Source organism: Salvelinus sp. IW2-2015, linkage group LG20 (assembly GCF_002910315.2).
Source record: "Salvelinus sp. IW2-2015 linkage group LG20, ASM291031v2, whole genome shotgun sequence".
In the NCBI taxonomy this organism is placed as follows: Eukaryota; Metazoa; Chordata; class Actinopteri; order Salmoniformes; family Salmonidae; genus Salvelinus; species Salvelinus sp. IW2-2015.
The window spans coordinates 58,919,184-58,936,247 of record NC_036860.1 but is presented as its reverse complement, the minus strand read 5'-3'; the positions used below and the strand labels follow the sequence as shown (position 1 = coordinate 58,936,247).

Sequence of the window (17,064 nt, the reverse complement as noted above, 5' to 3'; positions counted from 1 at the left end):
TGCAACCTACTATGTGACTTGTTAAGCAAATGTTTACTCCTGAACTTATTTAGGCTTGCCATAACAAAAGGGTTTAAACACTTATTGACTCAATACATTTCAGCTTTTCATTTTTTATTAATTTGTAAAACTTTCGAAAAACATAATTCCACGTTGACATTATGGGGTATTGTGTGTAGGCTGGGGTGTCTAGGGGTGTGAATCCTTTCTGTAGTCCCTCCCAGATAACATATATGATGTTTCATGCAAGTAAGACAGACATTTTCTTTTTTTTTAAGAACATTTTTGAATTTCACAATGGAATTTTAGGAATAAATAAAGCATATACAATTCAACAAAAACATAGGGAAAAGTAAAAAAAAAAAAAAAAAAGTCAACCTGATGAATGATATTGCCATGATGAGACAACAGCATTTCACTTGACACAGGTAGAAAGTATTGCATTGTTCAATGATTGTGAACCAGAGAACGCCTCTCATCTTCATATCATTTACATACATACCCTCGTTTAAGAACAAAAGCACATTATGGGTGTCATCAGTTACCACCTGGTATCATAGTAATAATAATGTGCAAATTAATTCAAAGTTATAATACGGTATTGCATCACTAAAAAGTGCTCTATAAAAGGTGCCAACATTCTTCAAAAAGAGGAGGGGCGTAAATCCTGTTTTCCCAAAAGCCTTTGCTCCTGGCTCTGATCGTCGCCTGGGCCAGCACTTCCAGGCAATATTTTCACTCAGAGAATGAAATGAGAAGAAAAACTAACCATTTCACATGAATCAGTCCAGTAGCAGCACACACTAGCAGTTTTTTACCATCTCATATATATTTTTTCCCAGTGATGTCAGACATTCCAGTGTGCCTGTTTTTTTAGGGGTGTTTGTGCGTAGCCGGGAAATTGTCCCTGTTGGTTATTGTGCATTTGGCAAGTTTAGAAAGTACTCTGGGTCTACTAGACATTGGTGGAGTAACAGTGATAAGACAAAGAAACAAGCCATAGGTCTGTTCCCAACTAACTCCCTCCTCCAACAAGCATTAGACCAATCAGCATCCATGGTCTGAACAGAAATAGTACCTATGTAACAGACAACAATATGCCTCCCTACAGGAATGAAAAATGACAACATTCTTATCTGGTGAATTATAAAAAATCATTATTGGTAAGGCAAACAGCACTTCTCAAAGATCCGGTCTTTATCGATTAGCGAATACACACATATGAAGCTAAAAACATGATTATAAATACACAACACAATGTAGTACTTTGGTGGAAACTGGGAAGAGAGAGAAACGCATTATTGCTCTACTTGGGGGAGAGGAACGGATAGGATTACATTGTCTGTATTGCAGTGCTGACTTGAAATGGTTTGTTGTTGCTGTTTAGAGATTTGCCAGTTTATCTGCCACAGTCTGTTTGGAAAGAAAAGGCGCTGGGGCACTTGAGCACATCCAAAAGCGCTGGGAAAAACATCCTATACCTTCTCTGAACAAGGCACTGAACAAAAAACAGAAATGACTAGACCCCCTTTCCCCTCAAAAGCATATCTGTCCTTCCGATCGAGCTTATTACATGGAACACCAGGGGTTGCCCGGGCTATGTAGCAGGGGCTCAGACGTTCATTTGGCACTGTCTCAGAAAGCTAGTCTCTCCATCTCAGCGGCCTCTCCTCCTCCGCAGGGGTGACTCTTTTATTCAGTCATTCATCAGCAGTCCTGCTCCAGAAGAGGAGGGGGCGTGTGGGAGAGAGGATGGGGATGTCAGGGACAGGAAGCCGGACAGGACGCTAGCAAGCACCTGTCACAACTGAAGAGCCTCCTGCGCTCCATCAGGAAGCCACTAAATGACTGAGCACTCTCTTTCTCCCCCCCTCCCCTCTTTGCTCTTTCATTTTCTCTGCATCTCTGCTCACGGCCATTCAGCCCTCTCAACAGGACCGGAGAGGCTTTGGAAAACTCCACAGGAAATGAAAAAGATGGACAACAACTTAGAATTCTGCCGCCCCGTCCTTCCTGTGTCCACCTTCACAGTAAAACACAGGAACTGCATCTGTTCTTTAGCCTGTTTTATGAAAGAATGTATTTATTAGTCACCATATAGTGATGAAGGTGTACGTGTGAGTGCCATATTCTATACAGTTTTTTGTGTCAGGCAGCAGGATAGGCGCCCTCAGTTTTTCATTGTCAATGGACCTTTCAGCTTATACCAGGTAGAAGAAGATAACCTCTCTCTCTGGTCTGGATAGTGAGAGGAATGGGGCAGTGAGTCTTTGTGGGGGCGGGGCATCAGCAGCTGGGTGAGGTTGTGATTGGACTCTGCAGGTAGGCCAGGCTGCTGGGCTGGCCATGCGCTACCACGGAGACGGGAAAGCTAAAGATGAAGGGCGACGTAGGACTGGAGGAAGACTTGGGGCCCAGGCTGGCTGCCGAGGGGCTGGCAGCCTCCACCGCGCACGATGTGGCCAGCACCTGGGACTCGAACTGCAGCAGCTGACCCATGAAGCTGAAATTGGGGGAGATGATACTGCGGCGCTGCTTGACGAACTCAAAGGCTTCGTCCAGCCGAACACGCTTCTTCTTCATCAGGTATGCGAGGCAGATGGTGGCAGAGCGAGAGATGCCCGCCTGGCAGTGCACCAGCACACGTCTGTTAGAGTCTTTCACAGAGTCTAAAGAGAGAGACACAGAGAGATAGGGGGTCCAGAATTGACTCAGGGTATACTGTAGATATGCCCAGGATAGGTAATACGTAGTGCTCAGGATCATCTGTTGTAATGGTCTGTAAGCTTTCTTGATAGACACGTATAACTTCACTGATTTGTTTTTCCTCATGGTTCTCATCCACACAGACGACCACAAAGGCACACGACAGGCTCTTACACCTCAGTGTCTCATAAGCAATATATTAGTCTGTAGCCCTATAAAACACAAACAGCAAAACTATGCGCCCCAGAGCAAAGACATGCAAATGTTGATCCTGCACCCAACAGACCTACAGCCCTTTCCATACATAAGCATTTCTCACCATGAGAAATAGCAACCACAGGGGAATTGCCCTCATCACAGGGAGGCCATTATGAGTAGTGTCCACACAACAAAATGTGTGTCCTAATGCCCAAATATTTCTATGTGAGTAGAATGTCATAAATACTCATTAAAACACAGAAATGTAACATCCTGTTCTATAGTGCAGTCGTATTCTCTGGTGTGAACATACACAGCTATTAAAGTAACTCCAACTAACGCAGCACCGCACCCAAGAACAGTGGATGAGTCATACTCTGGTCCCTAAGCAGCTAACTCTGATGCATTCAAGCCCATAGACGCTTACAAACACACACACACACACCCATCCAAACATACTGGGGTCTCCACACACCAGTGCAGCAGGCTTCCATGTGGAATATGACACTAGGCCCAGCCTATCCTCCCTCATGGTAATCCCTAACCATGGTAATCCCTAACCATGGTAATCTCTAACCATGATAATCTCTAACCATGATAATCTCTAACCATGATAATCTCTAACAATGGAAATCCCTAACCATGAAAATCTCTAACCATCGTAGTCCCACAATGACTATAATTCAGCTCTCCTCTCCCTCCATATCAACTGAGCACACTGAGCATGGGTAAACCTCACACTGAGATTCTGCATGAGCACACTATTTATTGTCTATTTAATACCAAGTATTTATTCTAAAATCTTCTCCTTTACTTAGGCTAGTACCTGGCCGGGAATGAAAATGTTATCTTAAATACATTTTGCCACCGTGGTTAGAAAAATACTGCCACCCATTACTCATACACTCAGAGGAATTATAAAAAGAAACATCTGTTTGTTCTTGAAGAACCATCAATTGAAGTGACACTCTCTTCCCTGAAAAAAGAAGACCTTTAATCACATGATCAAATTAACATTCTACTGAGCTATGCTGCAGCTATAGGGACCATCATAGACCATGTCATTCTCCTCCTGCTCATCATGATGATGATGTATTAGGCTAAGTCCCAAATGGCACCCTATTCCCTTTATAGTGCACTACAGGGTGTAATTTGGAACGGATCCCATTCTTCTTCTAAGAAAATGTAACTTACCGATAAACTCAATGGCTTCTATGAACCAGGAGCTGATGTCCTCTTTGTGGTTGTCCTCCACAGGAATGCACTTGTACTGGTAGACCCCCTCGAAGTGGTTGGGACAGTTAGAGGACACGTTGAGTAAGGCTGAGATGCCCATGCCGTCCAGCATGTCCTTTTTGGAGGCGTGGAAGGCACTGCCAAGGTACAGGAAGGGAAGAATCTCCACTGGACCAGCCTGGAACATATAGAAGACAAAGTGGGCATTAATACAGAGCCAAGAGAGAATAGAGGCAATTTTACAGTCAGAATGTCTCTTTCAAACATCACAAATTAACACAATTAATAGGACTGGAGAAAGGGCCTATTAACCATTTGCAATCATCAATAAATTAAAAGGCTTTGATAAATACAATTTACAGTGTGCACTCTTTATGTGAATGATTTTAATAGAAAGGTAGCAGCAATAGGGTCTGACATGTGGTCATATAAATCTCGGCCAATCACCAATGGCAATGATTGAACTCCAGCAGGTTATTTATCTCCGGGCAGCTTATTGATTTGGGCCCTGTTATGTCATTGCTGATATGGGCCCGCTTCAAACGGCAGAAATTATCGATAAGGGCTATGTAAAACAGATGTGCATAGGGAAGGTAGGCCGGGGCAATGTTCGTCACACAGGCCTACCACCCCTTCCAGCAGGGAGAGAAAAAACGGAAGCACAACTGGTGCTCTTATCGAGCCCGGAAACCAGTGGATGGAAACCAGTGGATGGCCAAAATGTACGAGTCCCCTAGTATTTCACTCAATGCCACATATTCAGTCAAACTCGGTCACCAATATAAACAGGTCCCCTTCTTTACCTGGTCATGGTGGGACGTCTGTGGAGTTCCACAGGAAGAACACGAGTCCAAACTGGACTGGGTAGAGAACGAGGATAACGTTTTGGTCTTCAAACAAAACTCGGGATACTCCGTGAAAAATGTATCATAGCCCCCTGTGAAAAGAGATTAACGTTAGACATCAGGATATTCCAATCACAGGCCACACTCAACATAAAATAATAGCGCACCCTGTGCGTTAAAAAACGACTGTATAATTTACAAATTAGGCCTACCTAGCTTAATAGGCCTACAGATCATACATTTTTTTCAATAACAACCAAATAAAATATTTCTGAATAATTACATAAAAATTTTTGGAACACAATCATAATTAGAATTTCAATTTCTTATAATGTCATTTATAATTTGGGTAGGCCTATGCCTAACGGTTAAGGCCTTAATTACATTTGAAAACCTATTAAATACTCGAATAGATTACATGTTTTTGCATTTCCCCATTAACTTCCAATAATTTATTGAGAAATACTCTCGTGTGATTTTGTGCCAACACTTCACGCTTCAATGCGTGTGCGTCATTTAAATCTCTTTTGGATAATGACATTGCGATAATGAGCAATTTACAATAATAACTATTATCAAATAAAAATGTTATGTGAAATCTTGATGATGAACCAATTGTTGAGGATCACAAGATACTCACTGCGGCACATCCTCGTGCACCCAGATGTGGCTCTCTACGCATTACATCATTGTTAGAGCCTAATGCCCATTGTGGGTTGAATTGTGCAGCAATACAAAACGGCACTACATGTACCCTACCATTTTAAACTGATTGAGAAAGTATTACATGGTAATAACACACTTGTCAGATATAATGAGACAGATGTGATATTTAATTGTTGTTATTTATATTTGTAAACAAAGTCAGCATTGGGCATGTTTTAAATTCTGTTAACCTTAAGTGCATTGTGATCATCTTACCTTTTAGTAGAAATATTTCAGTTCCAAACGTGTCTCTGTATAATGCATTGAGCACCAGAGTGATTGTGCTATCGTCTTTAACCGTGTCTATGTCGGGCGTCCTCTCGTCGTAGAGGATCACAGCGGAGTACATTCCTGATTTCAGCCGAGCTTTGACCTCTTCATCACCGGATAGAATCTGGTCTAAACTCACGGAGCCCTTTGCTCGCCTTCTCACGATTGTATTACAGCGGATATTCACTGCACTCCGAATGTGTCCAGCGCTAAACGCCAAAAATGATCGGCAGTCCAGCACCAGGCATTTCGCACTGTCGTCCTTCAACAACCTTTTCAAAACGTTGCAATCCATTTCGCAAAGTTCATCCATAATAACCATATTTTCCTCCATAATGAAGATAATTCTGTTTTTCCTGTTGAAGAACACGAAGAGAGTGCTGGATGTGTGTTAATGCTGAGCAGCTCCTGCGCAATGTTGTGCTCTTATTCTCCTGAGAGCATTACTATCACGAGCAGTCCGCCTCTTTCCGTTTTATGAATGGGGCCTCTGCCGCCAGCCCAATGAAAAGGGTGGTGGCGTCCCGCTGGAGGTGACGTCAACCGCTAGTAAAATTCTCCTCTCTTTTCATTCATAAAAAGCCAACGATCAATGCCAACAGAATATGAGGTTGCCTCTGCCAAAGCTCGAAAATGTTGACTCTCTTGTTAATGACAAAGTCAAAAGCAATGCTATATTTATTTTCCCAAGGCAAATGTTCTGTAACGATATTAGTAGGCTACCATTCCTATGGCTATTTTATATCCCTCCATAGGAAGCTCAATTTGTCAAATGTTATGAATGTGTCATATGCTTATGGCATTCTTGATTGTAGATTCTAAGTAATATTCCTTTGTGAATATGCTATGCTCCCCCTCCCCTACTCCCTTTCTCTCATCTGGGTGCCAGAGGGCCAGGATACCTCTCTTGTTTGCTCACAGAGCCTTTACAGGATCCTACAGGATAAGGCCAACGATATTCCCTCCGTACTGTCCTCATCCCATCAAACATCACAAACAAGCTATTTAATACCAGCAATTGATGCAATTATGTAAACCTGGACAAATGTAGGCTACTGTTACTGTCCTCTGAGAATGTTTTAGAAATATAGGTAGGTTTATCCTTTATTAGAATTTCTTAGAAAACTTGCATTATAGGCTTGCATCACTTATATGGATAAATTAACACATTTATTGTAGCCCACAGTAGAATAATAAATATATTGCAAGGAATTTCTGATACTTGTTTTTATCAACAGGATCAGAGTGTTCTCCGGCGCGGCCCACGCTTGGATTGCGTCCTACCTGACAGGTCGCTCCTACCAGGTGGCGTGGCGAGAATCTGTCTCCGCACCACGTGCTCTCACCACTGGTGTCCCCCAGGGCTCTGTTCTATGCCCTCTCCTATTCTCGCTATACACCAAGTCACTTGGCTCTGTCATATCCTCACATGGTCTCTCCTATCATTGCTATGCAGACGACACACAATTAATCTTCTCCTTTCCCCCTTCTGATAACCAGGTGGCATCTCTGCATGTCTGGCAGACATATCAGTGTGGATGACGGATGACCACCTCAAGCTGAACCTCGGCAAGACGGAGCTGCTCTTCCTCCCGGGGAAGGACTGCCCGTTCCATGATCTCGCCATCACGGTTGACAACTCCATTGTGTCCTCCTCCCAGAGTGCTAAGAACCTTGGCGTGATCCTGGACAGCACCCTGTCGTTCTCAACTAACATCAAGGCGGTGACCCGTTCCTGTAGGTTCATGCTCTACAACATTCGCAGAGTACGACCCTGCCTCACACAGGAAGCGGCGCAGGTCCTAATCCAGGCACTTGTCATCTCCCGTCTGGATTACTGCAACTCGCTGTTGGCTGGGCTCCCTGCCTGTGACATTAAACCCCTACAACTCATCCAGAATGCCGCAGCCCGTCTGGTGTTCAACCTTCCCAATGTCTCTCACGTCACCCCGCTCCTCCGCTCTCTCCACTGGCTTCCAGTTGAAGCCTGTCTCTTATACACATCTAGATGTGTATAAGAGTCCGCTACAAGACCATGGTGCTTGCCTACGGAGCTGTGAGGGGAACGGCACCTCCGTACCTTCAGGCTCTGATCAGGCCCTACACCCAAACAAGGGCACTGCGTTCATCCACCTCTGGCCTGCTCGCCTCCCTACCTCTGAGGAAGTACAGTTCCCGCTCAGCCCAGTCAAAACTGTTCYCTGCTCTGGCACCCCAATGGTGGAACAAACTCCCTCACGACGCCAGGTCAGCGGAGTCAATCACCACCTTCCGGAGACACCTGAAACCCCACCTCTTTAAGGAATACCTAGGATAGGATAAAGTAATCCTTCRAACCCCCCCCCCTTAAAAGAGTTAGATGCACTATTGTAAAGTGGTTGTTCCACTGGATATCATAAGGTGAATGCACCAATTTGTAAGTCGCTCTGGATAAGAGCGTCTGCTAAATGACTTAAATGTAAATGTAAATGTGTTGAAAGCAGGATATCTACTGTAGATTCCCCCAGTTTCAGGCAATCACTTGTTACATTTTGTTGTTCCACTTCAGGTTTAACTGTCTTCTAGAACATTCACACATCATCAGTAGGCTAAGGTAATGTCAAGCTCCACAGAATGTTTTGATATAATACAATGTTTCACAGTTTATTTTTACCTACAGTGGTTCACCATTGTCCATAACCTAAAACCCATTCTATATGAAGACCCTGCAAAATGTAGGCTAATAATTCTAGTTCTTCGTAGACTGCTCCAGAGCCCACAAAATTGCAGCAAGCAAGTTTAGAGGATGTGCCTCGGTAATGGAGTGTTGTGCCAGAAAACCCAGAGTGTTTTCAATTGGTTTTGTTTTCCTATCCTATATAATAATAGCTTGCAGCATTGTTGCCCTCCCTATCAGTGAAAATCTCATTATAATCCGCCATGAATTTTTTTTACTGACACCATTATTATGATGTTTCAGTTTATTGTTATGGCGGAAAATGTAATCCCTCTTTTTTCAAAAAGTTATATTTCTGTCAAACATCGCCACATTTTGTTACTTCACAGCCTTATTCTAAAATGGATTGAATTGTTTTTGTAATTCTAAACAATATACACACAATACCCCATAATCACAAAGCAAAAACTGTTTTTTAGAAAATGCTGCTAATTTGTTAAAAATAAATAACACATTTACTTAAGTATTCAGACCCTTTACTCAGTACTTTGTTTAAGCACCTTTGGTAGTGATTACAGCCTCAAGTCTTCTTGGGTATGACGCTACAAGCTTGACACACCTGTATTTGGGGAGTTTCTCCCATTCTTCTCTGCCGATTCTATGAAGCTCTGTCAGGTTGGATGGGGAGCATCGCTGCACAGCAATTTTCAGGTCTCTCCAGAGATGTTCAATCAGGTTCATCCCGAGCTCTGGCTGGGCCACTCAAGGACATTCAGAGACTTGTCCCGAAGTCACTCTTGCTTTGTCTTCGCTGTGTGCTTAGGGTCGTTGTCCTGTTGGAAGGTAAACCTTTGCCCCAGTCTGAGGTCCTCTGGAGCAGGTTTTCATCAAGGATCTCTCTGTACTTTGCTCAGTTCATCTTTCCCTCGATCCTGACTAGTCCACCAGTCCCTGCTGCTGAAAAGCATCCCCACAGCATGATGCCTCGTAGAGATGGTGCCAGGTTTCCTCCAGACGTGACACTTGACATTCAGGCCAAAGAATTCAATCTTGGTTTCATCAGACCAGAGAATCTTGTTTCTCCTGGTCTGAGAGTCCTTTAGGTGCCTTTTGGCAAACTCCAAGTGGGCTGTCATGTGCCTTTTACTGAGGATTGGTGTCCGCCTGGCCCCTCTACCATAAAGCCCTCATTGGTGGAGTGCTGCAGAGATGGTTGTCCTTCTGGAAGGTTCTCCACAGAGGAACTCTGGAGCTCTGCCATAGTGACCATCGGGTTCTTGGTCACCTCCTGACCAAGGCCCTTCTCCCATGATTGCTCAGTTTGGACCGGCGGCCAGCTCTAGGTAGAGTCTTGGTTGTTCCAAACTTCTTCCATTTAAGAATGATGGAGGCCACTGTGTTCTTGGGGACCTTCAATGCTGCAGACATTTTTTGGTACCCTTCCCTAGATCTGTGCCTCGACACAATCCTGTCTCGGAGCTCCATGGACAATTCCTTCGACCTCATGGCTTGGTTTTTGCTCTGACATGCACTGCCAACTGTGGGACCATATATAGATATCAGGTATCAAGGTAAGACCCAGATGCAGACCGTGTCAAAGTAACAATGTTTATTACAGCAACATGGGCAAAGGTACAGAATGGCAGGCAGGCTCAGGGTCTGGTCAAGCAGAGGTCGGTAATCCAGAGACGGGGCAAAGGTACAGGACCTCAGGCAGGCTCAGGGTCTGGTCAAGCAGAGGTCGGTAATCCAGAGACGGGGCAAAGGTACAGGACGGCATGCAGGCTCAAGGTCAGGGGCAGGCAGAGTGGTCAGGCGGGTGGGTACAGGGTCAGGCCAGGTAAGGGTCAAAAACCAGGAGGATGAGAAAAGAAAGACTGGGGAAAAGTAGGAGCTGACACAAAAACGCTGGTTGGCTTGACAAACAAGACAAACTGAGAACACAGGTATAAATACACAGGGGATAATTGGGAAGATGGGCGACACCTGGAGTGGGGTGGAGACAATCACAAAGACAGGTGAAACAGATCAGGGTGTGACAATAGACAGGTGTGTGCCTTTCCAAATCATGTCAAATCAATTGAATTTATCCCAGGTGGACTCCATCAAGTTGTAGAAACATCTCAAGGATGATCAATGGAAACAGGATGCACCTGAGCTCAATTTAGAGTCTCAAAGCAAAGGGCCTGAATACTTAAGTAAATAATATATTTCTGTTTTTGATTTTTAATACATTTACAAAAATGTCTAAAATCCTGTTTTCGCTTTGTCATTATAGAGTATTTATTGTGTGTAGATTGATGAGGAAAACAATCAATTTTAGAATAAAGCTTCAATGTAACAAAATGTTGAAAGAGTCAAGGGGTCTGAATACTTTCTGAATGCACTGTATCTAGCTTAAACAGAAAGATTTTGATCTGGATTTTTTGATTTAGTAATTCGATTTCTGTGGGGGCGCAGATATCGACTCTAGGGGGTTAATGGTTGTTTTTGTATTGGTTTATACATTTTCCATAAGGGATGTCTAACATTTCAAAGTGGAAATTACACATTTCAGAAGCCTTTTAAAACCTAAAATACACTCCAAGTTTCACATTTCCTGCAACAGGATGGTCAAATTAAGATCCTACATCTGTATTGGAGATCTGTCCTGCATGTCCACTCTACTGTCTCTGAGTGATTTTGATCAAGCTTTAGTAGCCAAGGCATTCACAGAGGAAGTCCCGGTTTAGAAGAAGGAATCATTTTAGATTTCCTGAGATATAGCTGAAGTAATAGATGAAGGCACCATATTGAGTATCCACAGAGTGATATCCTAATTGTTTTTTGTGGTGTCATTGTCAATAAAGTCTGATTAACGTTCAATGTCTCTGGAGAGTTTCAGTTCCTAATTCCCCAATCTCACAAAACAGTGCCATCATTACTGAATCCTCAAATCTGTCCACTGCCACAATTACACTTCCAATTCAGAGAACATGTTATGTCATTCATTTTACAGCGGTTAGTGGTTCTCTCTATATATAGTATCCTAGCCTACTGTAAATTGTAATTGTTCCTTATAGACTGTGAGCTGCAGATCTATGAATGAACCACAGGGCACCTCTCTCTAACCCTCTCTCTCTCTCTTTCTCTCTCTCTCATTCTCTCTCAATTAAATTCAATTTAAGGGGCTTTATTGGTATGGGAAACATGTGTTTACATTGCCAAAGCAAGTGAAATAGATAAACAAAATTGAAATAAACAATATAAAAATAACAGTAAACATTACACTCACAAAAGTTCCTTAGGAATAGAGACATTTCAAATGTCATATTATGGCTATACACCGTTTTGTAACGATGTGCAAATAAATCTCTGTTTCTCTCTCTCAATTCAATTTCAATTTAAGTGCTTTAATGGCATGGGAAACACATGTTAACATTGCCAAAGCAAGTGAACCAGATAATAAACAAAAGTGAAATATACAATAAAAATTAACAGTTAACATTTCTCTCACACCCTGATCTATTTCACCTGTCTTTGTGATTGTCTCCACACCCCTCAAGGTGTCACCCATCTTCCCCATTATCCCCTGTGTATTCTCTCTTTTCTCGTCTTCCTGGTTTTGACCCTTGCCTGTCCTGAGCCCACCCGCCTGACCACTCTACCTGCTCCTGACCCTGCCTGCCGCCCTGTGGCCTTTGCCCCATCTCTGGATTACCGACCTCTGCCTAACCTGACCCTGACTGCCGTCCTGTACCTTTGCCCCTGTTGCTGTAATAAACAGTGTTACTTTGACACGGTCTGCATCTAGGTCTTACCTTATCCTGATAGTATGAACTGGCCATGACTGACCCAGCAGACCCGGGGCCAGCTGTGCGACACCATCTCCTCCTAAGGAGCCACGAGGAACTGCTTCGTGGCCTTATGGAGGGGGTCCAAACGTTGGCTGAACGCCATGACCGTGCATTGGAGCAATTCTGTGGGTTGTCTGGGAGGCAGCCTACCACGGTGGTAACCCCACAGCCCCTCAGAAACCCAGCTGCTAGCAGCTCCATCTCATCGGCCACTCCACCTTCTCGGGAGCCCCATTTACCCCCCCTCCCTCCCGGAACGCTTCAAAGGAGAGTCGAGCACCTGTCAGGCGTTACTAGCCCAGTGTGCCCTCATTTTCGAGCTTCAGCTCTCCTCCTTCCCCTCAGATCGCTCCAAGGTAGCCTATCTCATCACGCTCATGTCCGGGAGGGCTCTCACCTGGTCTACTGCTGTATGGGAACAGCAGCCGGCCATATGCGTTAGTCTGGAAGGATTCATGGGAGAGGTGAATAACTTTTTTTACGCCCCGTTCTCCAGGAGAGAAGCTGCCTGGGAGCACCTTCACCTTCGGAAGGTGTTCAACAAGGCCCGGCCCACTTCGCTTCCGCCGCACCAACCATATGACTGCAGGATTGACCTTCTCCACCCTGGGGGTGACTGTACTCACTGTCGAGACCAGAGACCAAGGCTATGGACACGTACATTGGAGACTCCCTAGCTGCAGGATTTATACATCATTCGTTCTCTCCCGCCGGTGCATCGACTACCGGGGACTCAATGACATAACGGTGAAGAACTGATACCCGCTACCACTCATCTCCTCGGCCTTCAAGCCGCTCCAGGGGGCCACCGTGTTTTCCAAGCTGGATCTATGGAACGCCTACCACCTGGTGCGGATACGGGAGGGGGATGAGTGGAAGACCGCCTTCAACACGGCCAGCGGCCACTATGAGTATTTGGTTATGGCATTTGGCCTCACCAACGCCCATGCTGTGTTCCAGGCTCTGGTAAATTATGTTCTCCATGACATGTTGAACCGGTTCGTCTTCGTCTACATTGATGACATCGTCTTCTCCCGCTCCCCCCAAGAACATGTGCTCCACGTCCAACAGGTTCTTCAACGCCTCCTGGAGAACCAGCTGTTTGTTCAGGCAGAGAAGTGTGAGTTCCATTGCGCCATCATTCCCTTTCTGGGGTACATCATCTCCGCTGGGAGTGTCCAGATGGATCCCTGGAAGGTGAGAGCGGTGATGGATTGGACTCAGCCTTCGTCCAGGGTGCAGCTGCAACGTTTCCTGGGGTTCGCCAACTTCTATCGCCGCTTCATATGGGGTTACAGCACCCTGGCCTCCCCCCTGTCAGCACTCACTTCTCCCAAGGTTCCGTTCACGTGGTCCCCTGCTGCTGACCGGGCATTCGGGGAACTCAAACATCGCTTCCCCACTGCTCCCATCCTGGTTCATCCTGACCCTTCCCGTCAGTTCATGGTGGAGGCCGATGCAACAGATGTAGGATTGGCGGTGGTCCTGTCCCAGCATTCTGCCCTGGATCTGAAGCTACATCCCTGCGCCGCCTTCTCCCATCGACTCAATGCCACAGAAAAACTACGATGTGGGAAATCGTGAGCTTCTCGCAGTGAAGATGGCATTGGAGGAATGGAGGCACTGGCTGGAAGGGGCGGAACATCACTTCATCATATGGACTGACCACAAAAATCTGGAGTATCTCCAAACGCCTCAACTCCAGGCAAGCTAGATGGGCCCTGCTGTTCACACAGTTCAACTTATCCCTTTCATATTGTCAGGGATCCAAGAATGTCAAGTCGGATGCACTGTCACCATTATAGCCTCACGGCTATTACCCCGAAGCCTGAGACCATCCTTCCCATTTCGTGCCTGGCAACGGCACTCAGCTGGGGTATTGGGAAACAGGTACGGGAGGCACAGCGTTCCCAGACGAACCCTGGGGGTTTGCATTTGTGCGAAGACGCTTTTGGTGGCCCACCATGGTCCATGACGTCTCCGCATTCGTCGCCGCTTGCACAGTGTGTGCTCAGAACAAGACTCCTTGGTAAGCTCCGGCTGGCCTTCTGCAACCTCTACCTCTCCCTCACCATCCATTATCCCACATCTCTGGATTTCGTCACGGGTCTCCCCCAGTCTGAGGGCAACACTGCCATCCAGACTGTGGTCGACCGGTTTTCCAAGGCCGCCCAATTCATTTCTCTCCCCAAACTACCCTCGGCCAAGGAGACGGCCCAGATCATGGGTGCAGCACGTCTTCCAGATCCATGGACTGCCCGTGGACATGGTCTCTGTCCGGGGTCCTCAGTTCTCGTCCCAGTTCTGGAAGGCATTCTGCATCTTCATTGGGTTGTCGGCCAGCCTGTCCTCTGGGTTCCACCCCTAGTCCAATGGCCAGTTGGAGCGAGCCAACCTTGTGACAACTCTGCGCTGCCTTGTTTCTGCCAACCTCACCACCTGGAGCCAGCAGCTTGTGTGGGTGGAATACGCACGCAACACCCTTCCATGCTCTGCTACGGGCCTATCTCCATTTCAGTGTTCCCTGGGGTATCAGCCCCCGCTCTTCCCCGAGCAGGAGGAAGAGGTCGGCGTACCTTCTGCCCAGATGTTTGACCGCCGCTGTTGTCGTACCTGGAGAAGAGCCCGGTCGTGCCTCCTCAAGACCGCCTCCAGGTATCGACGACAAGCGGATTGCCATTGGACCCCGGCTCCCCGCTATAGTCTCGGGCAGAAGGTATGGGTATCCACACGGGATCTACCCCTCCGGGTGGATTCTCGCAAACTATCCCCCCAGTTTTTGGGCCCGTTTCCCATCTCTAAAATTATTAGTCCCTCTGCTGTTCATCTTCTGTTTCCCCGTACCCTTTGTATTCATCCTACATTCCATGTGTCTAAAATTAAGCCTGTGTCTCACATCCTTTGTCTTCTATTTCCAGGCCCACCCCGCCATCCAGTGTACACGGTGAGACTCCTCCTGAGGGTTCGACCACAAGGCAAGGGTTTCCAGTACCTGGTTGACTGGGAGGGTTATGGCCCGGAGGAGAGGTGCTAGGTTCCCGCTAGACACCTGGACCCAGCCCTCATCGCCGACTGTACCCACCCGCCTGACCACTCTGCCTGCTCCTGACCCTGCATGCCGTCCTGTACCTTTGCCCCACCTCTGGCTTACCGACCTCTGCCTGACCTGACCCTGAGCCTGCCTTCCGTCCTGTATCTTTGCCCCTGTTGCTGTAATAAACATTGTTACTTCGACACAGTCTGCATCTGGGTCTTACCTTGATTCCTAATACTGTCTGTGATTTATTTAGAATTCACTGCACACTTAACCAGCATAGCTACCACAGCATTCTGCAGCTATACGCCATCCCATCTGGTTTGTGCTTAGTGGGACTATCATTTGTTTTTCAACAGGACAATGACCCAAAACACACATCCAGGCTGTGTAAGGGCTGGATGTGATGGAGTGCTGCATCAGATGACCTGGCCTCCACAATCACCCGATCTCAACCCAATTGAGATGGTTTGGGATGAGTTGGACCGCAGAGTGAAGGAAAATCAGCCAACACTTGCTCAGCATATGTGGGAACTCCTTCAAGACTGTTGGAAAAGCATTACTCGTGAAGCTGGTTGAGAGAATGCCAAGAGTTTGCAAAGCTGTCTTCAAGGCAAAGGGTGGCTACTTTGAAGAATCTCAAATATAAATATATTTTGATTTGTTTAACACATTTTTGGTTACTACAATGTTTCATATGTGTTATTTCATAGTTTTGATGTCTTCACTATTATTCTACAATGTAGAAAATAGTAAAAATAATGAAAAGCCCTTGAATGAGTAGGCGTGTCCAAACTTTTGATTGGTTCTGTAGGTCAACGTAAAATTGTAGGTACCTGAAGACCAATAGTAAATAAGAATGAATTCCAATAGCTTTAATTTTCTGTGAATTTCCTGAGTATCCGGAAGTATTTAATTCAAAGGGACTTTTAGTGTAGTGTGAAGGGAAAGTGTCAGGCGGACTGGCAGTGTTGCATTGCGGTACCAGTTGAATAATGGATGGAAGACCTTGAATGTTTCAGAGCAGAGAAGAAGAGAGAGAGAGAGGTGACAGGTGGTATATGTGTGTGTGTGTGTGTGTGTGTGTGTGTGTGTGTGTGTGTGTGTGTGTGTGTGTCTAGTACGATGACATTCTGTGACTGAACACTCAGACCAGTGTGACAGCAGTGTCGGAATGGAATGACATGTGTCCTGCTGTCACCGTGGCTCCCAGCGCCAACCATACATGCAGCAAGAGAAAGCTTCAGCTCGCAGGGAGCTGCAATGCATCTCAGCCATCATGGCAACAAGGGAGAGGAACTGCATGCGGCTGTAATTGGATGTGTGTGTGTGGCCCTTTCCTGTTCTGAGTGTTTGACGTCATTATACCCCCCCTCCAGTCCCCATCACATCACACCCCAGGAGAGGCCGCCCAGGCAGGCACACAACACTGGCTGGGATCCCTACCTCCACATCCTCCCAAAGACACACTACTCCAAAGTCAACCTTCATTTTCCTCTCTCTCACACTCCTCGTGTGATCCCTCTCTCAATGCCATGATAAACATCCAGCACTTTGCATGCCGGGTAGGATATGAGT

The 17,064-nt window shown here is 45.9% G+C and overlaps 1 protein-coding gene and 1 pseudogene across 1 annotated transcript; both read right to left on the bottom strand.

The window, feature by feature from the left end:
• LOC111980224 (uncharacterized) overlaps positions 1 to 17,064 on the bottom strand; it is a 401,020-nt pseudogene that overhangs the window by 317,128 nt on the left and 66,828 nt on the right.
• On the bottom strand, positions 98 to 6,394 carry LOC111982099 (dual specificity protein phosphatase 4-like). The gene is made up of 4 exons (XM_024013671.2): positions 5,907 to 6,394; positions 4,944 to 5,077; positions 4,099 to 4,318; positions 98 to 2,669 (listed from the first exon to the last, which is right to left on the bottom strand). The coding sequence occupies exons 1-4, from the start codon at positions 6,292 to 6,294 to the stop codon at positions 2,287 to 2,289; spliced, it is 1,125 nt and encodes a 374-aa protein (XP_023869439.1). The 5' UTR covers positions 6,295 to 6,394; the 3' UTR covers positions 98 to 2,286.